The 20,853-nt window shown below is 39.7% G+C and overlaps 5 protein-coding genes across 5 annotated transcripts in view; 2 read left to right on the top strand and 3 right to left on the bottom strand.

Moving 5' to 3' along the window:
• LOC136260266 (inositol polyphosphate multikinase-like) overlaps positions 1-6,666 on the bottom strand; it is a 12,355-nt gene extending 5,689 nt beyond the window's left edge. Inside the window, exons 1-3 of the mRNA XM_066053944.1 lie at positions 6,288-6,666; positions 6,046-6,240; positions 5,742-5,914 (exon numbers count right to left, since the gene is read on the bottom strand). Coding sequence (XP_065910016.1) covers positions 5,742-5,914; positions 6,046-6,240; positions 6,288-6,597 — 678 coding nt within the window. The 5' untranslated portion in view covers positions 6,598-6,666. The remainder of the gene's footprint in view (positions 1-5,741; positions 5,915-6,045; positions 6,241-6,287) is intronic.
• On the bottom strand, positions 6,647-8,135 carry LOC136260267 (uncharacterized). The gene is made up of 4 exons (XM_066053945.1): positions 8,001-8,135; positions 7,830-7,923; positions 7,417-7,783; positions 6,647-7,164 (listed from the first exon to the last, which is right to left on the bottom strand). Exons 1-4 carry the CDS (start codon positions 8,086-8,088, stop codon positions 6,754-6,756), a joined length of 960 nt encoding a protein of 319 aa, XP_065910017.1. The 5' UTR covers positions 8,089-8,135; the 3' UTR covers positions 6,647-6,753.
• On the top strand, positions 7,956-9,971 carry LOC136260268 (uncharacterized). The gene is made up of 4 exons (XM_066053946.1): positions 7,956-8,126; positions 8,210-8,398; positions 8,573-8,629; positions 9,467-9,971. The coding sequence occupies exons 2-4, from the start codon at positions 8,237-8,239 to the stop codon at positions 9,905-9,907; spliced, it is 660 nt and encodes a 219-aa protein (XP_065910018.1). The 5' UTR covers positions 7,956-8,126; positions 8,210-8,236; the 3' UTR covers positions 9,908-9,971.
• Positions 9,972-9,981: 10 nt separating this feature from the next.
• LOC136260269 (peptidyl-prolyl cis-trans isomerase-like) lies at positions 9,982-10,877 on the top strand. The gene is made up of 5 exons (XM_066053947.1): positions 9,982-10,135; positions 10,185-10,215; positions 10,265-10,353; positions 10,399-10,571; positions 10,619-10,877. Exons 1-5 carry the CDS (start codon positions 10,067-10,069, stop codon positions 10,752-10,754), a joined length of 498 nt encoding a protein of 165 aa, XP_065910019.1. The 5' UTR covers positions 9,982-10,066; the 3' UTR covers positions 10,755-10,877.
• A 694-nt stretch (positions 10,878-11,571) lies between these two features.
• Positions 11,572-18,324, bottom strand: LOC136260261 (Golgi-specific brefeldin A-resistance guanine nucleotide exchange factor 1-like; the record flags this gene model as incomplete). The annotated part of the gene is given in 18 exon segments (XM_066053937.1): positions 11,572-11,729; positions 11,778-12,012; positions 12,059-12,172; positions 12,227-12,340; positions 12,987-13,169; positions 13,220-13,868; positions 13,915-14,030; positions 14,085-14,156; positions 14,212-14,364; positions 14,413-14,589; positions 15,796-15,892; positions 15,941-16,119; positions 16,172-16,235; positions 16,287-16,369; positions 17,510-17,647; positions 17,705-17,828; positions 17,878-18,074; positions 18,127-18,324. Coding segments are annotated over 18 exon segments (2,985 nt in total), but the record flags the coding sequence as incomplete, so codon positions are not given.
• Positions 18,325-20,853: the final 2,529 nt, after the last annotated feature.

Raw genomic sequence — 20,853 nt, forward strand, 5'->3', positions numbered from 1 at the left:
TATGTAAAATTATATGATGTGCAGGTATTCTGATGACCACCTATCAAGTGACAATACTACCTTTAACAGAGCAATCTTGCAATCATACCAGAACACATGGTATGTATACGTATGTGTATGCATACACAAAATTATGTGACGTGCAGGTACTGTTATATAGCTATTAGGGTTGCAATAATTTTATCGGTATCGGACAATATTGATGGCATCGTAATCTTCCTAGAGCTCCGATACCACTACCGATACTACATCTCAATACATCATATAATTTGTTTTCAAGATGGTGACGGAAGTAAGCTCAAGCACGACTGAAACTGAGACTAAAACAGTTAATGAAACAGAAGATATTACAATCAGCAAAGCTACTTTAGATGTTGAAAGAAAGAAAAGATCTGTTAATTGGGGATATTTTATAGTTCGTAACGAGGAAAAGAATAAAGCAGTTTGCATAACTTGTAATGAGATGGTTTCTCGTAGTGGGACTAACCCAAAGCATTTTGACACCAGTAATCTTTGCAAGCATCTCCAAAGTCACGACAAAGAATACAAGGAGTTTTGTGAGAAAGAAGCTGTTAAGAACAAAAAAGGTAAATCATATAAAAAAGAGCCAATTTTAAGCAGCTAACATACTGAAGAAGCAACAGCCATACCAATCAGATCACCCTTGCATGAAACTGTTAACTTGTTGTGTAGAAATGATTGTAGTTGATTTGCAGCCTTTCAGCGTAGAAGATATAGGTTTCGTTCGACTAGTGGCTGAGCTTGATCCAGCCGGCGTTACCTATGAAGTTTTATTCCTGAAATTTGTGCCAATACTAAGTTCAAGATCACAGAGCTCCTACACTCTAGAGTCTACAAACTACATCAGCATAGGGTTGGGCGATATTGAAAATTTCCTCCCACGGTTATTGTGGAGCTTATTATCACGATTATTGCAAATATCACGGTATTGAAATGAACTATAGCAAGTACACTCAAAACTGTATATTTGCATGGGTGAACTTTGTTTACCAGCCACCACAACTGCAAGGAATTTGGAAAAACCAGCCTAACTTATAGAGCATGGAGTGCATGTAAATTTTGAAGGAGACATAGCTAGTTTCTATGTATATTATAGCTAGCAGATAATTTACTAAGACTTACTAATGTGAAGCCAGAACTCTTATCCCACAATCACAGTAGTGCTCTATCTGGTACATTCGCCTCGCCTTGTATTCTAATAATTGTAGCGAGTGTAGTAGTGCATGGGTTAGACTTGTTTGCTAGAACGAGGAGACTGAAATACTGATTGACAAGTACAATATGGCATTGTTAACACATGTAAGTGTGTAGTTGCAGCTGTATTCCTGCCATGATATCGCAATAACCGTTTATACCGGTATGGCGGTTTTTCAAAATCAGGGCGGTATTGATTATTGCCAACTGTAATATCGCCTTGTTACCGTCATACCGGTATATCGCCCAACCCTACATCAGCATGACCACTGATATCTAGACTAGCACCAACTACCACCATTCTTTCCTCAGTTTAACAACTCATTTCGTTGTAACAAGGAGCATGGAGAAAAAAGATGTCATGTTAAGCACATGGCAGTTTGACAAGTCACATACAGGAGCAAACATCTCAGCAGCTATATTGTCACGCATCCAGGAATGGAAAGTTGAAGAAAAGGTTGTTTGTGTACTGCGTGACAATGCATCCAACTAGGGGTGGGCAATATTTCAATAATATTGAATATTTTATTGATATCGACGTGCAAAAATGATATCGAGATACACTGTAACAAGTACAATGTGTTATCGAGATAATTTGCCAAAAAATTATCGATATTTGTTTTTGAAGATATCGCCCACCCCTACATCCAACATGGTATCAGGATTGAATATAGCTAATATCACTTCTTTACTTTGCCTTGCACATACTCTGCAACTGATCATAAAGGACAGTGCTATTTATTGGTTGGCTACTATATAATAGTTAGACACCAAGACCAAGGGAACTAAGCGATTTAGTAACCCCGATGGCTCGAGGCTGTAGCATCCCGAGCGTAGTGAGGGTGCTACTAAGGGCCTGAGGGGTTACTAAATCGCTTAGTTCCCATTGGTGGCAGTGTCTAACTTATTTAGACTATGGTTTAAAGTACGTACCTTTATAGCCAGAGGATGAGTGTGGGGTGAAAGAGCTTCAGAAAGAGCAATGCAAAACAGCGGACAGTTTCTTCCTGAAGTCCTTACAGCGCCCACAAAAATAATTATTTGACCGGTAACCAAAGTAACGGCAAGAACTGCAGTACATATGCCGTTTAGTCTACTATTTGTCCAGAATTATTTGCGGAACACAGAGAAGAAGAGTATTACAGTATTATAAGTACTGCAGTGTGCCTTTCGTGTTATAATTATTTACCATGTATAAAATTGGGTTACTAAGTGAACATGTGTAGGTGACTAAGTGATTTAGTAAACCTGTAAATGAGCCATGCCATAGTCTAACACCGTTTGAATGTTGCTTATAACACCTTTCAACAAATCCAGACATAGTTCAATCTCCCACAGCACACATTGATCCCAGACGTAGTTACTAGGCAGAACAGTTTATATGCTTGAAAGACTTGTGGAACAGAAAAATATAGAATGCCAGCTGCCTACAGAATTACAATCTCAGTAATGGATAATGGCAGAATCAGTAGTCAAGCTGTTGAAGGGTGTTTGAAGAAGCAACACAGGAGATCAGTGGTGATTACTCAAGTACATCAATAATCATCCCCATTATTAATACTCTTAAACGTACAATATCACAAGAAGAGGATGATCACGGAATAATGGGAATAAAGAGGGGGGTGCTTAGATCTATTGCTGACAGGTATGGTGACATTGAACAGCAGCCACTGTGTGTCCTTGCCACTGTACTTGACCCAAGGTACAAGTTGAAAGGGTTTTCTTCAGCTACCTGTTCAATCAATGCTATAATGTTGCTTATTTAAGAATGTGAATTGTGGCTTTCCAAGATACCTGGAAGCAGTGAGGATAGACAGCCTCAGCCAAAGTGTGCTAGGGTAGACAAACAGGCTGCAGATAAACAAACTACATTGTGGAGCCTTTTTGATGAGACACTAGCAGATAGTGAAGATTGTTCTGAGAACAGAAATACAGCTGAGATCATGGTAGATAAGTACTTAAAGGAGCCGGTGTTGGCACGTACAGAACGGATCCACCCTTTGTCCTATTGGCTAGGGAAGAACTCATTATGGCCTTGCTTGGCTGATTTGGCATGTAAGTACCTTTCGATACCACCATCCTCTGTCCCATCGGAGCATCTCTTCAGCAGTGCACCTGACATTAAATCAGCAGAAAGAAATCGAATACTACCTGACAAGACAGAGATGGTTCTGTATCTAAAGAAAAATTTACCTGTAGTTGGACTTTAACCAGAATCTAGTAAAACTACACATGTTATACCATAGTATTACAACAATTTGAATATGATTGGTAAACAGTAAACGCAGGTACTCTATACACAGTGATTCAGTGAATATAATATGTGACTGGATCTGGAAAAACCGGTATTATCGCCCATGTCAGCAAATTCAATTTTTCGCCAAGAACACAAAGCCACATGAATAAACTAGCTAATCTCACAATCAAAATCAGCTAGACTTGAGTGTATGATGAAAAATTGCAGAGCATTTTTAAACCATGGTTTCTAACAACTATTGCAACTAGTTAATACTGTAACTTAGTTAATTTTTGGACAATTGTAACTAGCTACAAGTGACTACTTACAAGGGATGTAACTATTTATATCATTTAGTTACTATAAAAGTAATATATATATTAAGTAACTTGGTTATGAAAGTAATTAGTTACACCAACTCTGCACATAACATTTGTGGGTTATAATTTTGAACTCTTTGCAATGCCCATGAGTAATGCTTTCATGTGCAGCACATCCATTGTGTGAATTCTCAAATGCTTTTAACCCAATAACAGCCGTAACTGCCATATGGCAGCATGGCAGTATAGATCACGCCAGGAATAAAATCTAGCTTGGCTACAAGCTGTCTCGTGCATTTCATAGCAGTGCTAGAATGGACATGCCCATAGGGGTCCCATTTCTGGGATAACAGAATTGTTATTAGAAAAGGCAAATTAAATCATTCCTAAAGTTGAAACTACCAAGAAGACTACAACTAAGCATCAGTGGACACAGGTGGAGACAACCCTCAACAAGACAAGGCATGATGCACACAAGTAAATATACACATGCAGAATACTAAAAATGGGACAAATCATGAAGAAACCGGCTGTGAAATGAGTCGCACAGAAAGTAAACTACACAGAATAGTTCTGTGGAGTGTATGGCATCTTTGTAATAGTTATTTTGGTTGTTCGGGTTGGTGTTTACACTTTGCTGTCATAAAAACAACTCAGTTAAGTTCTTTATTCATACTGAGTATTTAGGTAGTTCTGTAGGACTAATATGATGATTGGACAGTAGTTGCACCAGGAATTCAGTCGTCAATGGGATGAGATGTGTATAGTTGAGTAAAACACTGTTTAACAAACTATTAACAAGCAATTAAGTTGATCAGTCCAGTGGGTAAAAGACCAGGAAGTGACCTTGAGGATCATAATATATGCTTTGCACTTGACAGGCCTGCATGTTGCAAAATCCTCAATAAGAACCTACTCTAATAAGAACCTACTCTAAAAGGCTAGTTCGTATTCCTCACCAACCATGTGTGCTGCAAATTAGTCTGCAAATTGGCTGTTAAAGGGTTTCATGTTCCACATACAGTAAGCATGGGACTAGTGATGTGTGATATATATCGATTATCGTGATAACAGTTTCTATTTCGTGATATAGAATCTTTATATCGTGATATAAGCCTAGGTATAGATTTTAGCTATAATTAGAGAAAAAATGTACCCAAGATGTCATTGTACACAGCACTTTTTTTTTGATAAAAGAGCTTGCAATGTTGTATGCTAGTTATGTACCATGTTGTATTGTACTTCTAGTAAATCAGTGCTACAAGTGTCATTAGTGTAAATACACTAGCTGAGTGGTAGTTTGTATATCGTACTGTGATACATTGTTTGCAATAATCGTGATAGGAAAATATTCTATATCGCACACCACTACATGGGACCAGTGTTATGAACCAATAAAAGGTCCCTGTGGCTGAAAATAAAACTATCCTGCCTCAATGAGAACACACCCTCTTAAATATTTCAATAACTTTTTCCAAATATCAAAAAGGTGGTCAGCCACAAAGTGAGGTAATTAACATGTTTATACTTGAGCTTCTTCCAACACACACTACACACTTCTTCATCCCATAGTAACAAGAAGCACTATCCTATGTATGAAATGAACCAACTACAGAAACCCACATGAGCCACCAATAAATTACTACTAGCGATTTTTAGTAGGTTACAACAAAGTCAATAATGGAATGTTCGTAAGGCATTTGTAAATGCAGGAGTTCCCACATGATACTAACAGCAAATTTGTGATCATCAAATTGAACTTGTACCAGTTAGATGCAGTGTGCATTAATAAGAAGTTACACACTTTTGAAGATAGTATCTGTTGCATATTACTTGTTACTGATATTACATGTCTTACCCCCAACTCTGACTAATAAGAGGGGCACTACACACACATACACACATGCAACGTACATACACACACGCAACGTACATACACACACGCAACGTACACACACACACATACTTACTCTCATTCCTACTATCCTAAACCCAATCACCTCCTGGCAAGGATATTTCTTCTTCTCTCGGTCAATCTTATCTTGCAGAGCATGATCATCCCATACTCTTTTACCAATCTTAACATCGATGATGCAAGGTCGGTGAAAACCACAAGTTATATCTTCCAGCTTTAAGAAGGTAACTATGACACTGTTGTCAAGGATACCACACAAGACAGAGTATAATCTAGCTTATACATTTGAGTGAATACTGCGTGGCCAGCTAGTATACATCAGCTATGGCACATTTCAACGACCACCATATAAAGGATACTAGGTGTGTTTGCTTGGTCGGTGATCACGGTGGTCCCATAGTAACATGGAATTAATTGTCGTAGCCTGATAACATCAAGTGATGTTACATCATGACTGAATACACTTTCGTAAAATGCCAGCTCACGAGGTCCTTTACTACCTGCTTGCAGTGGTTTATATAACATTGATGGTTGTCCAACCTTGCGTAACATGCCTGGAGTAACAACTAACAACATCAATGTAGGATCATAATAACGATACCTATTTGTCCATCAAAGTAACTATGTCCGCCCACTTGGTGTGGCAAGGGAACATAACCAATCGGGACTAACTTCAACATCTTACGCGCTTCCTCGCTTAATTTCGATACATCACGATCTTCATGATATGAAATGCGACCATTTTGCCTCCGTGGCGTCACTTCATCCTTGCCCTCTGACATTACACGGTCGTATTCTAAAGAAAGCACACCAGTAGCAGACGGTGCAGAACTGCTTAGCCGCGAAGGAGAACACTTCTGCAAACAAACATCACTCGCTGGTTCCTTTAAGTCACCGCAAATCGATATCATACTACCACGAGGTCACTTCACTGATTATCACTTTAGCGCACATGCGCTATTGTTCGAATATAATAATAGTGATCACACTATGTACTGTCACACACACACACACACACACACACACACACACACATGTACGCACACACACTTAATATGTACACGTAATTATATCCATGACACCTCCTCTTCATTGGAGTTGACTAGCTGTGAAGTGTTTGATATTGTGTTAGGTTTGGTTGTTTCTTCTTGACCTGTTCGTTGGTGCAGTCTCAATACTGCTAACTGTTCTTGTAAAAATGATATACGTTCTTGAGCTACCAATACTTCTTCTTTGAGCTCACGATTTTCACTACCAACTTTCTCATGTTTGTGTTGCCATAATGTTACTATGGAATCAGCTGCCTGTTTATCCTTGATAGCTTGACTTCGTAAATGTTCACTTTTCTTTAATTTCTCTTTACAATGTGTCAATTCCTTGTGTAGTCCACTGTTGTCTTTATGTTTAGGGGCAGTCCCCTCCTTTTTTTGCTCTCGTGATTCACTCCATTGTGCCAATTGTTGTCGTAATACTAGTACCTGTACCATGAGAAAAAAAAAGAAAAAAAGGTTAGGCATTAACTATTACCCTAACTAGCTACCTACTGTGAGGTGGTAAAAACTGCTCAACAACCATTGATATTGTTAAACATTAATAGTTATTTATAGTGACATATTCTCCCACCTATTCTGATAGGTTAGGCCAGAAAGTTAGCAGTACCAACAGGTTACCAGACATTTTACTTCCCATACCCACATAATAAAACAGCCGGTCCGCAAGACATAACTCACCTCTTGTTGAGCAGCATCACGTTCCCTGGCTACAGCAGCAGAAGCAGTGGCTAAAATATGATAATTATCTAATAAAGTTGTTAGCTGTGACTGACAACTCTGGAAGTCATCATTGGCCCTGTCTCTTTCTTGTTCCAACTGTTCACATACTCTATTTTGTGTATCTAGTGCTACTTTTAGTTGTTCCACTTCTCCCTTGCGAGCCTTCTTGCCTGTAGTGCTCACCATGGGAGGTCTTAGTACATCCAGTTTAGCTGATAACTCGCTTTTCTCTTCAGAAATACGTCCACACTGCATCAGAGAAAACTGCCAGTTGGAATAAAAAGTAGTTGAAGCTTCTTCCACGGCAGACTTCTCAGCTAGTACCCTACAACATCAACCATGCACCAAGCACGCATCAAGCTGATACTTACATTGAGATTTGCTGCTGTAATACCGCATTTTCAGCCTCCACCATTCGCAGCTTGGTACGAACATCCAGTTTGCACGCGCTGTCACCAGTACCGTCTAAACGAACAAATTAAACTGAATTATCCCACGTGCGCCACAACATTGTAGGCTTCAGCAGGATATCTAGACATTACCTGTGGACAAGTGGTCATTTTTGATCGGAGGCTTGAAGGTTAACCCGTTCACTGATCCCGCCTCGACGACCTCCGTGTCTGTCGCCATTTTCGCATATTGTGGTTTTTGCTCCTTTACAATTAGAGGTGAGAAGTCGTTATACGGTGGAGGTTGTGTGCTAGCTACAGCGAGGATTACAGCAGTGTAGACGACATGATATCGTTATTAGGTGTTGCTGCAAGGCATCTGCAGCGAGATGTGCTGTCGATTGAGTAACAATCGTTACTGTTTATCGGTGGGCTCCTTTGTAGGAGTGGCTCAAATGGTGGTCGGTACTCCGATATTGGTGTTGTCACTACTGGTGCTGCTGGGGAGTGGATTAGGCCATGCAGTGTCCCCGTACTGGGCTGCCTGTGTTGTGAGTCGCTCTGTGTTTGTGTGTAATTTTAATTGAACTGATTATTGTTATGGCTTTGATGACCCGCGTGTCTGCACACACCCTAAACATTAAATAATTACGAGTACATGTACTTGTCAATGGTTATATATAGTGTTGGGTGTGTATGACAACTTGTGTGTATTCTTCTAATAGGTTTTAGCTGCTGGAGTAGCTGGCCTCTTTATTAGACCAACTAGATTGGCAATATTTGTAAGTGACTACATCCTGAGCACTTGTACCTTATTGCAGCCGTGTGTGTTCTGTTGACTAAGTGAGTCCTCTCATGAAAAGTGAAATCCTCTTGCTTCAGTAAACATGTTTAGCCTGCCTGGGAGTCATTAACATAATGACCTTGTTGCTGCAATACTGGATTCCTCTCCATACACACACACTCTCAAGCAAAGCATTTGATTGCAATAACACTGGGCCACCTGCGAGATAGTCCTCTTGAGGACATCTGCAGGAGGCTGCACAATGTCTCATGGATGAAGGTATGGCTATGGGCACTCTTACCACCCCTTTATATGTGATAGTCAGCATTTGTTACCCCCAATTAATACCAGTAAGACAAGGAAACAACAACAGCAACTTACTGGAACCTTGTGATTGCCTGTGCCACTGTTCTAGCCACCTTGCTATGCTTCCTTACATGCTTGTACATACACACTGCTCACTACACACACACACACACACACACACACACACACACACACACACACACACACACACACACACACACACACACACACACACACACACACACACTCACACACACACACCTAATGCTCATACTTTATATGTGCTACATACAGTATACTACACTGGTGGAAGCCAGTCAAAGAATTTATGAATCGTATTTTACTGGAGAGCATGCTGGCCCTATAATAAGCATCCTAGGTGTGTATCATCAGTTGTAGGGTGGCTTAACAGTGGTGTGTTGATTATGGTTTATGTGTGGTCCACACACCATGCACTCCACTAATACTTGGCACACACAGAATACTAATTAGAGCAGTCTCACATACATAACATTGTTGCCCATTGCAGGTGACCATCCACATTATATTAAACATGTTCTCAATTGCTACCTGTCTACTGGCCATGTGTATCACTGCTCTCTACTCTACTGCTACAAGACTACCAGAATATGATGACCTTGAGACGACAGGCTTCAACAACACTGCTGGTGACTGCCTGTTCTCCCAGGACTCTCCCCTCTACAGCCATGGCTTCCGTGACACTTTCAGCGGATTTAACAACTTGGTATCTGACTGCAGGGATTTATCTGACTGGTGGAGGGAGTTGTTAGCTATTGCTTGTTTGTGTTTGGTAGCAGCTCTGGTCAGTTTTGTTGGTTCAGTCAGTAATTGTGCCACCCCATGTTTGGAACAGCAATACCATAAGCCAGTCAAACAATACTCTTGGGATATTAATAATGGATGTGGTCGCTACTGCTGCTGTTGTCGCTCAACTGCTGAATCTAAATGACTTTGCTTTTGTAACTATGCGCATGCGTACCAATTTTTTACAATATAATTATGACGTATGTTAATTAGTTTGCGGCGCGCCGTAAAGGTCGATATAAAAAGCGAGTTGTGAGCACGTGGATTCCTTCTCGGGTTTGTTTTTGGAGTTAAGCGTGTCAAGATGTCGAATCCAAAGTGCTTCTTCGATATTGCCGTAGATGGCAAGGGAATCGGTCGCATGGTGTTTGAGGTTAGCTTGCCGTATTATCCCTTTTGTTAATGGTGGTCTCGTGTTGCAGCTGAGGGCAGACGTTGTTCCGAAGACAGCAGGTAAAGTGAAAGTTCAGCTTTGTGCTTTTTGACATGGGGCTGTTTGCAGAAAACTTCAGAGCATTGTGCACTGGCGAGAAGGGGTTTGGATTTAAGGGATCCAAATTTCACCGTGTTATTCCGGACTTCATGCTTCAGGTGAGCTGATTTGTACGGCTATCGCAGTTATCACGTGTCTTTTAGGGTGGGGACTTCACCCGCGGCAATGGTACTGGAGGCAAGTCCATTTATGGAGAGAAGTTTGCTGATGAGAACTTCACACTGAAGCACACTGGTGGAGGCATTCTCAGCATGGCTAATGCTGGACCCAATACAAATGGCTCTCAATTCTTCATTTGTACCGTGAAGACTCAATGGTACACATACAATGGTGTAGTGTTGTTAATGTATAGTATTATTACAGGTTAGATGGCAAACATGTAGTGTTTGGTAGTGTTGTTGAAGGAATGGACATTGTGAAGAAGGTAGAGGGTTATGGCAGCTCAAGTGGCAAGACCTCCAAGACAGTTACAATTGCTGACTGTGGACAACTAGAGTAGCCTTAAAGAACTATTAACAATTAGTTTGTAGTGTCAAGTTTTAACTTTTAGTTACAGTAATTCCAATTGATGGACATGCAAAATTGATTTGCATCAAAAAAGAATGCATGTAGCAAGTTGAAATGTGAATAGTATGGTGGTTATGTGCATGAGGTCAACTGTTCACGTAGTAGATTGAAACCTGCAAGACATGACTTGGGTATCAGTTCTTCATACACATACAACTTTAAACCAGTCTTAATAAGCAGGTGCAGAGATTCTGATAGGGAATTTGCAGTTGGCTTTCTAAAAAAGATGCAGCAGTATACAATATACACACATTCATTGTTACACCTGGTTAGTTGTTTCATGGCATTTGATTTGAATTTGTTAGTTTCATCATGTCCTTTATGAATGCTTGTTATTTGCATATTCAATTAGTCTGTTAACATGGTATTGGCTGGCTGTGGAGGTACACGCTTTACTGATACATTGAGTTTCTTAGACCACTTGTACTGTTTGGAGCAAAGTGCACAACACAGCACAGCTCGGTCTTCCTCTGCTACTTGACTGGCTAGCTGTAATCACATTAGAGCTATTATCTTATTGGGGTATCAAGAGGGATTCAAGATTTAATTTACTAAAAATGCTATGCAATGAACCACATTGAATAGTATCACTTGTTTTCCCAAGGTGCATCATGGGAGAGGAAAGGAACATACATATCTTTTAGCGCTGGGTACACCAGCTGCAGCGACACAGTAGTGGTATTGTAAGCTTAGGAGCATGGGAAGAATAACATACTATATTTCCCATCCATGCACTAGTATACACCTGATTGTGAGCCACCTGTATGTCTCATGTGATATTATAATATTTTGTTACAAAATTACCCTAAACATTATCAAGTGTCTGACATTGTTGTTGATTGGTGGTTGCTAGGTACAGGACTTAGTGATGGAAGTGGTGGATGAATGACAACATTCAGCGATGAGTCTAAAGTCATACAATAAACAATATATGATAAACAATTGTTTGCATCACCTGATGTTGCTATTGGCTTATCGTCAGATGCTATGCTGTCCTCTGATTGGTGGGTGGGGCTATCAGCATCATTTGATCCCATAGGGGTGGGGCACAGCTCAGCCTGCAGCTGTGGCACAAACTCATTTAACTTGTTCCATGTTGCTTGTATCAGGTTACTGTGGCAACCATCAAACACACCAGTGGTTGTCATGACAAGCATCATGTTCTTCAATGACTCTGGTATGGCTTCCAACTATAGTGATCACATGACATTATATAATAGAGGGAGACACACCCACCAGTAATTCAGAGTGTTGCAGAGACATGAGTTGTTTCATAGTATCCAATAGTGACATCCATAGTACAGGGAAAGTGTCAAGTTGCGATAGAGGTACCAGGTGTTGTAGGAATACCTGATGATATAATAAGGATCACGTGATGTCACATGGATCACATGATCTCCCTACCCTACACAATAATGTGGCCACTCTCATTAGGGTCTCCTGGATCATGTGATCTTCTGGTAGGGTCCCTTGTGGCTGCTCTACTTCAAGAAGACAGTCAACCATCGGGAACAATACCTGGTATAACAATGAAACAGTAATGACATTATGAGACACATATGTGACCGGATATTGGGAAACCTACCTTTTGGACACATGCAATTTTTTTTGGGAAAGCTCAGATAAAAATTTCAACATTAAAAAAAAAATTTTTTTTTGCACAATTGGATAAAACAACTATTAAACATTCTTGTTGTGAAGTCAAAGCTTCTTTTTCCTAGGAGATATAGATGATTTTATCAGATCATGTAGTAATTTCACATGCACGGGACACCAATTGACTTACAAAGTGCTTTGTTCAGGTGCTGAAATAGCTAAAACTAAGTCTTAGACAATGATACATGCCATTTAATTGCAGAAAAGTACCAAGAATACTTCATTAAACCACCAGAAATCCCTTTTAAAGTATTTTACATGGTAGGAATGGAATTATTCATAAACAAAGTGATTTGTCACCCATTTGTCACCCTTAATCACTCACAGAACTCAATACATTACTATGAAAGTTAGGTTGTAATGTACAGGACAGTAAATAGGTCATATCTCAGGAATGCTTTAAGGTATTAAGCTGAACACAAGATAGATGTACCACATTTAAGCTATAAAACAGAAAATTGACCAATGTGCCACAATGGTAGGCTTTCCAACACACATGGTGACGCACCTGTGAAAAGCAAGCATGCCAGTCCATAGCACACAATACATTTAGTTGAGGTGCTAGTATGGCTCTTTGTAAGTATGAGGTTGCTGTCTGTCTGATGGCATGTTTATGACTTCCACAGATCATGTGAGCTATGCCCTGTAGTAATGGACAACGCCCCACCCACTCTGCACTCAACTGCAATACCTACGGCAAGGTAACTATGACCATGACAACCACATCACAAAGTGCCTTACCACATCTGACTGAATTTGCAGTTTGGTTGGCATGGCAACATCTGGAAGGGGTGTGGCTAATAGAGAGTGTAACAAGTCCAACACTTGAATACTCTGTTGTGATTGGCTACTGGTCATGTGTACACTAACCACACCCACAATTCTCACACATCGTATACAACGCATGTAGTTGCTTTTGTTAACTGCTCCATTAGTTCTCACTATAAATGATAAAGTCTTGCAATTAATAGCTAACGTATCATCATGACAATTAAACTTTGTTGGAGGAATCCAAACAACAAGTGGGTTGCCATTATGACAGTCCTCATCTATTACTTCCCTAGTAAGAAGTGCTTCAATTAGAGTAAAAATGATTGACCAATCAGATGAGGCCTTGATGTGTTCAGTGTTATTACGGATCATGTGAGCGAGGCCATGAGAAATCTGACCAATCACATTCACAGAGCAAGGTGGGATAATTTCATCATATAACAATTTCATTGGAGACAGAATGGACTCTTCTGATTGGTTCCTCCCTAGCAGCCGGTCCATCAACCTTAGCAATGCCACAACACTTCGTTCCATTAGCAAGTTATATTTGAGATTAGACGAGGTTAATAAAGAGCTCATGTGATCCACTAATAGATGCCATATGTCACCCAGGCGATCCCTAATAGTGCACACCAGTAACTATAGCAACCATGGTGACTACTCACTTATTGTGTAGAGCCACAGTGACCAAAATCTCTTGAAAGAATATTGCTCTCGTCTCGTCAAATAATGTTCCCAAGCTCACATGAGCCGTAGGACTACGAGCAGCAAACAGGATGGCCTAGAGGGATCACATGACACAATACAAACACCATATGTTCACATTACTATGTACCTTTACAAGTTCCATCAAGGCATCAATGTGAAGGAACTTTGTGTCATGAAGTAACTGCTCTATGTTCCACTCCTATAGTATACCATGTGTGAGTGCGTTACCATAACATTAGGGGGGGGGGGGTCACCTTAACAATGTTATGTGCATCTGGTGAAGTCTTTTTAGTGGCTGGAACTGTAGCAGATGCAAATATAGCACCAAAGAAGAATTGATCAGTTCGTACAGCATTGGGTTGTAATGGTCGAGTGAGGTTGAAAGTTCCATTGACAAAGTCTTCACACTGTGGCACTGTACTGTTAATTAAGTTTCTACCCTAATTATCACCTACCTCTACTAGACTGCCTGATAACAGGTGGGCACTAAATAGATGAAATATACAGTCCAAGATGTTGTTCCATCCTTCTCGTAACACGTTGCCATGGTCATGACATAAAGTAAACAACATATTTGCACACAGCTGTAGTTTGTTGCTACTTGTGATCATGTGAGCCAGTCCAACTCCTCCCTATATGTAAAGAGGGCTGCTGTCAATCACATACCACTCAATTTAACTACAGGGTTAGGGTTAACACACAAGCTAGTTGTTATGGAGAAAAGTTCTCTACCCTCAAGGTATGCTGCTTGAATGTCATGATTACAATTTACATGTAAGCAGTCTGAATACAGATAGTGACACAATATTGTTGTACTGTTGAGTAGCAACTGGCACAAATTCAAATAGACTATTTGACTGCTCTATAAGAACAATTTGAATGTACATGAGATTTTTGTAGTTATGCAAGAGAGGACTGTGGGGAAGATGCACATTATTGAATACAGCATGTCCTCCTAGCACTTAAGGAGTTTAGGGGGGAGTGGCCTTATACTGAGAGCGCAGCACAAATAGATACACGAAAAAGACCAATTACAAGTGTAACTTGATAAGCATATTCTTAGAAAACTTGCATCATAGTCAAGGGAGTTGATGGCTAGTCTGCTTTGTAATTTGAACACCCTAACCTCCCTACTACCCTAAGTATGGTATAAGTTACTGGAACAGCGACTCCAGGTAGAAGATGAAGTTACAGTTTAGTAGTTTGAGATACTCTAATAGAACAATCATTCCATAGCACAAGACACCACCATAAAGTGGAAGCCTCACCCACCAGGATAATGAGCGTGGACCCTAGGTATTACATAATGTAACGCACACTAGGTCCACTGGGACACTAAAAGTCAAGAGTAGCGTAGCTACATTTTTAATACTAGCAGTAATGCCTGTCTTATCATTTAGGTTAGGTCACCTTACATTGTATTGTATTAATGCTTTACAGTGACCAGCACTGAAGGTCTGACAGCAACATGTGCTACATGATTGCTGTGGTACTACCCAAGAGCACAATGATGACTGATCATGACTATGCTATTAACTAGAATACCGGTGACTGTTTTGTTCAAAAACCTGTGGTTTGTTTAGCATTTAGGCATGGCTCATGGCCCATGCAATATTGCATTCCTGTCTACGATGTGCAAGTCCTCTATAGTATGTTTAGCATATAGCAAATTTAGGGATATCTGTGATAGCAACACACATCCTCAATGAATTGTTAGTGGTGCCTCAATAAAAAGCAATCCATTTAATACATAAACGTGTAGACTTTGTGGTGAAATGCTGGTGAACAATAGGAAATAATCACCAGTGGTTGATATACACATATAACAATCACACTACCTCATCGGATAGCAGTGATGACATTTTACACAGTGAGATGATCAGGTTATCAAACACGTCCGTCAGGTGATAGTGAGCAGCAATCACTGCACAACGTCTAAACAACATCATTAATATGGCTACTACACACATCATATAAACTTACTGGAAACCAAGCAAACACTTGGACACCACAGTAGGGTCACTGTCTGCATATTGGAACAATACTGATAGTGCAGTAATGCATGGTCCCCATAGCAACAAGAACAGATCTTGGTCATGCTCATAACATGGCGGTACTGAATAGTGTGCTTCACTCTGATTGGCTTGTCTGTTTAACAACATCTAAACACGTAAACATGGTTACCATGGTAACATTAGCTAACATTGTAAGTACCTTCCACTTGTATATCTCCATGACAATGCCTGAGTGTTCTGATGGCATAATTATCTCATTATCACTACAGTATGCAAATGTTGTCATGGTCTGGTGATGACACATCTTTCTTTACCTTATAGACTGATAGATAGACTCTAATAAATGCTCATCATAGTCCTTATTACCATTGAGACCTTTCTTGTTCTTCTTGAACTCCTAATTAAAGCCAACCAAGTAGTTAACAGTATATAAAAGTTCCACAATGGGTACCCTAATATAGCTGGTGACTGTTCTAATAGAGTATATCCTAAGTATTTTAGTTGTATCTAAGTACTTTTTATGTTCTAATTTGAAAGCATCATAATAAGTAGCAGTATGTACACTAGGGGTAGTCGGTATTGATCAATATCATACCACAGTATTTTAATTATAAATATTGTGGTGTTACCAAATACCCACTAGCTTCCATTGCATTAATAACCTCATTGTAGACTACACAATGCTTACTCTTCAAGTGGGAAAACAAATTGGAGGTGTTAGCCAACTATCTTTTTAGACAAGGTGGCAGAACTGGTTAGAGAGAGTGGAGCAAAGAGCGTAGCATGGGACTACTAGAAAGGTGCTAATGGGAGATCAGTCAACCAGTAATTTCTGGTATTCTCAGTATGTCAGTATGTAGTATTACTAAATGTTAAATATTTAGTGATTTGGTTTTAAATATATATTGCACAACAACTAAAAATCGGTATATTGCCCACCCCTAATGTACACCTGACTTGTCTTGTGGGTAAATTTATATGAACAGTATTGTTCACATTGTCCCAGGTTACTTTCAACTCGGGCCAACCCGGGTTATCAAACTCGAGTGCTGCAGCCCTTGTTTACACTACTGCTCAACAAGCAGGCTAGGGATTACGCGTGCCGAATACTATAACAAGTGCACAACATAATAAGCTGTTTATTGTTTCAGCATTTAAAAATTGTACTGAGAAAAAGAAAAAACTGTATTATAGTCAGTGGGTGCACCTTTAGCCAGTCAGGTGTCTATAGCTACCAGACACCTCCGGGTTCCCTGTCAATTACATAATGGCAACTTAAAACTAAACTCCCACCAGTGGGTGTGCTTACTAACATATACGGAGAGGCAAGAGAGCTTTATACTTTTTATAGATAATTTTGTTGTCACACACTACAACCATACAGGGGGACATACACAGTACAAATAAGAAATTTTATGGAAAAAAGTTACTGATCCGACTTCACATTTAAGTGTTGTACTCTATTACTAGAAAATCTCAATTAATGCACACCCCAATTAACTAACACAATTAAATCTAGAGGTCAAGCAGGACTAACCTGTATGGTCATGGGTGTCTTGACCTGTTTATTATGAAGATCAACATTCAACATTATGATAGAGTAGGTCATTATGAACACTGCATCTTTATCAGCAAACCAGTTAACAAGCTCCGGCCATTTTGATTGGTTACAATCCTACATTTACCAAATAAACAGGTCACTATCTATACATGACAACACAACATCACTAACTAGCCAATGGGAAGAGAAAGACTCCAATATCCGGGAAATTACAGGGGATTCCCCAGGTAAACGAAAGGCAGCAAGAAACTGCCTTAGGGCATCTAGTAGGGACTGTCCCTCACACTGGAACTGCCTAGGTGACAATAAGGTTACAAATAGCAACACAGTAGCAGTGACCAAACTTGATAAACTCGTCCAAAATTTCTGAATTCTTCCTATCACCAAGGTAATCACCGAGCATGCCTTTGTCCAGAAGGTGATTCTCATGTAGAAATGATGCTATCTCTGATTCGCTGTTGCTTAGCAACCCTTGCTCTTGAAGAAATGCTATACCCTTTGATGGTTTACTGTTAAATTGGCTGCTACCAGCAATCAGCAGCTGTGAATGTAAGTGGCAATGTAAATAGTATCATTCTAGTGACCACACCCACCTTTTTCCGCTGTCGTAGCAACAACAGGTCTTCAGGTGTAGGTTGAATTGTGCTGGTAGCATCACATGATCTTGGTTGATCATGTGATCCAGAGGATCGCTGCTGACAATGCAGTTGTACCTCCCCCACAATTGTCATGAGAGCATCGACACTTAGTAACTGATTAGCAGTCAGTATTCCCGTGGGTGGGTAACACATCTGTGTGGTAACAACACGTAATATTATAAACACTAAATTCAAAATCATAGAAACAAACACAAGGTAGGAATTTTAAGTTTGGGAGGTTAACTACATCTGCAGATATAGTAGTTATGCTTCCTTAGCAATGCATAGCAACGTAATTGATGAATTACTAAATAATTGGTGAATTACAAAATATGTATAATTTTAATATTGTTGCAAAAAAGGCGAGAAACAAAGCTACAATAATTAATAGCATGCTGTGTGGTAATTTCACTATTAATTTCAAGGGCTTAGCACCTGGTTTTTAGAAGTAACACAGCATCAACATGTTCATAGTTGGCACACGCATTCAGACAAAATATTACTTCTTTCTTTTGATGTGGCTCCCCCAGTAATAATAATGTTTCAAAAAATATATAGGGATTATATATACTAGCTGCGGTACCTGCTCTTCCTGCAGGTTGAGCTAAATGATTGATATAATATTGTGCCTGTCCTTCAAATATTGTATTGTTTGTACTTAACCATATATGTACTGTTGCAGAAGCAAAATGCACTCTAGTGTACATGTCTGTGATCCATTTAGCTCATCAACTGTAACACTAATAATATTATTGATGCAGCAGACATTCAAGTTTATGTATAATCTTTCTGACATTGACACACACACACACACACACACACACACACACACACACACACACACACACACACACACACACACACACAAATAAATAAAACAAACAGCAAGTGTACATATGTGACATATGGAGATGGTTTGTACGCCCATATGATTGATCAGTTGAATACACAATGAAGTTGAATTAAAGTTACCAGTTGATCATGCGATTCAGGCATTAAAGCCTGCAAATACCCGTAGTTTACCACTGTCACTACTGGAGATTTTGTCCATGAAAATCCAATGAAAAAATGTTTGCCCTGTGAAAAGTGAAGTTTTCATGTGGTGGCACCAATGAAATTTTATTTTCATAGGAAAATTTAATGAAAACCCAATGAAAAAATTACCAATGAAAAAACTCTGTGAAACTGCTTTTCATGGAATTTTCATTGGTTTTTCATTAAATTTTCCTATGAAAATGCTATGAAAATAAAATTTCATTTGTGCCACCCAATGAAAACTTTACTTTTCACAGGGTGACCATTTTTTTCATTGGATTTTCATGGACAAAATCTCCAGTAGTGTGTTATCCATCTGCTGTGCCCAAGTGTGAACTATAAATTCCATCCACTCACTTGGAAGTTTATTACAGTGTGCCATTCCTGGTAGCTTACAAGGACATTGTTTTTCAGTCGTTGCACACATGTTACAGCACATATAGGCTAGCCCCTACTGAACTGTTTCACATATTTTCAGTAACCAGCCATACCTCCATCAAGTAAACACGACAAAACTGAAAGCCAACCCTTAATACAGCAAGTTAATAATTGAATGAAGCACTATTGTGCATAACCCTCGGGGAAATTGAATAGGCATAACTATGGATGTACTATCTCCAGATCCAGGTGACAACATGTGGATCGACTTTGCTACTTTGTCCCATTTTCTACAGCTTAGCTATTGTCTCAATTATAGTACGTACAAGTTGAGCTGGATCCTGAAAAACATCTAAAAATTAAAAGTAGAGAGTTAACATTTCAGCCAACCAGATGATTAGTGGTGACAGCAAAGGTATCAACAACAGACATGTAGGGTTTGACTCCATTACAAGTTCGGAAAAGCCTGTAATGGACACTGCACTTTTATGGCAAGAAATGTATGATGAAAATTTTGATTGACCACAAATATTATGTCAGACATTTGAACGAAAATATTTTTAGTAGGTTAAGCAGTTCTACCAAGAGTACATAATAATAGAAGAGAGAGGAGAGTGTCTAACTCTCAATATAGGCTGTACAAACACACAGCGCTCAAACCCTCCTACTTCAATCCATAGAACAGCTAGCCATATATCAATACCTTTTTGTGAACAGAAGACTGTTAATATCTGTTGATTGAAGCAGTATAATGCTGAAGCCTACTTCAGAGGGCAGCACCTATAATCGAGATAGCAGCGCCTATAATCGAGATAGCAGCTAATAATCGAGGTAACAGCGTGTGTAATCGAGTATTAAGTGCTGAACATTTCGTCGTGTTCTTCGAGAGTAGGTGATGGGAACGCCACAACGGCGAAGTTGTGATGAACAACAAAGAGTTAGGCTCGAAATGAATCCAGGAATCATACAACGAGCCGACTTACCTGGGAACAATCTAATTTCCTTAACTGATGCCCACCATGGCATTGGTAGAGCAGGACATAACGCAATACCAGAAGTTCCCAGGTTTATTCCGCTGTTAAATGCTTGTAATCCTGCACAGCTGCATACTTATGGACTTCAACAATTGCATTGCCCCATGGGTAGGGGAGCCTCTGTGTCATTTCTCCCCAGATTTTCTCAGCTCATTTCATTTCAGCCAAGACTGCAGCTGCAGAATACACACCATCCTCCGGTACAGCGAACTGATAATTCGTATAGTGACATTGT

This window comes from Dysidea avara, chromosome 7 (genome assembly GCF_963678975.1).
Source record: "Dysidea avara chromosome 7, odDysAvar1.4, whole genome shotgun sequence".
NCBI classification, from domain to species: Eukaryota; Metazoa; Porifera; class Demospongiae; order Dictyoceratida; family Dysideidae; genus Dysidea; species Dysidea avara.

What these genes read in the sequence shown, in the direction of transcription:
- LOC136260268 (XM_066053946.1), top strand. Translation starts at nt 8,237, where the DNA reads ATGTGCTGTCGATTGAGTAACAATCGTTACTGTTTATCGGTGGGCTCC. An exon ending in CGTACTGGGCTGCCTGTGTT is followed by an intron (nt 8,399 to 8,572) that starts GTGAGTCGCTCT and finishes TTCTTCTAATAG; the next exon opens with GTTTTAGCTGCTGGAGTAGC. An exon ending in CAACTAGATTGGCAATATTT is followed by an intron (nt 8,630 to 9,466) that starts GTAAGTGACTAC and finishes TGCCCATTGCAG; the next exon opens with GTGACCATCCACATTATATT.
- LOC136260267 (XM_066053945.1), bottom strand. Translation starts at nt 8,088, where the DNA reads ATGGCGACAGACACGGAGGTCGTCGAGGCGGGATCAGTGAACGGGTTA. An exon ending in TTACAGCAGCAAATCTCAAT is followed by an intron (nt 7,784 to 7,829) that starts GTAAGTATCAGC and finishes TTGATGTTGTAG; the next exon opens with GGTACTAGCTGAGAAGTCTG. An exon ending in GTGATGCTGCTCAACAAGAG is followed by an intron (nt 7,165 to 7,416) that starts GTGAGTTATGTC and finishes CTCATGGTACAG; the next exon opens with GTACTAGTATTACGACAACA.
- LOC136260269 (XM_066053947.1), top strand. Translation starts at nt 10,067, where the DNA reads ATGTCGAATCCAAAGTGCTTCTTCGATATTGCCGTAGATGGCAAGGGA. An exon ending in TTCCGGACTTCATGCTTCAG is followed by an intron (nt 10,354 to 10,398) that starts GTGAGCTGATTT and finishes CGTGTCTTTTAG; the next exon opens with GGTGGGGACTTCACCCGCGG. An exon ending in TGTACCGTGAAGACTCAATG is followed by an intron (nt 10,572 to 10,618) that starts GTACACATACAA and finishes GTATTATTACAG; the next exon opens with GTTAGATGGCAAACATGTAG.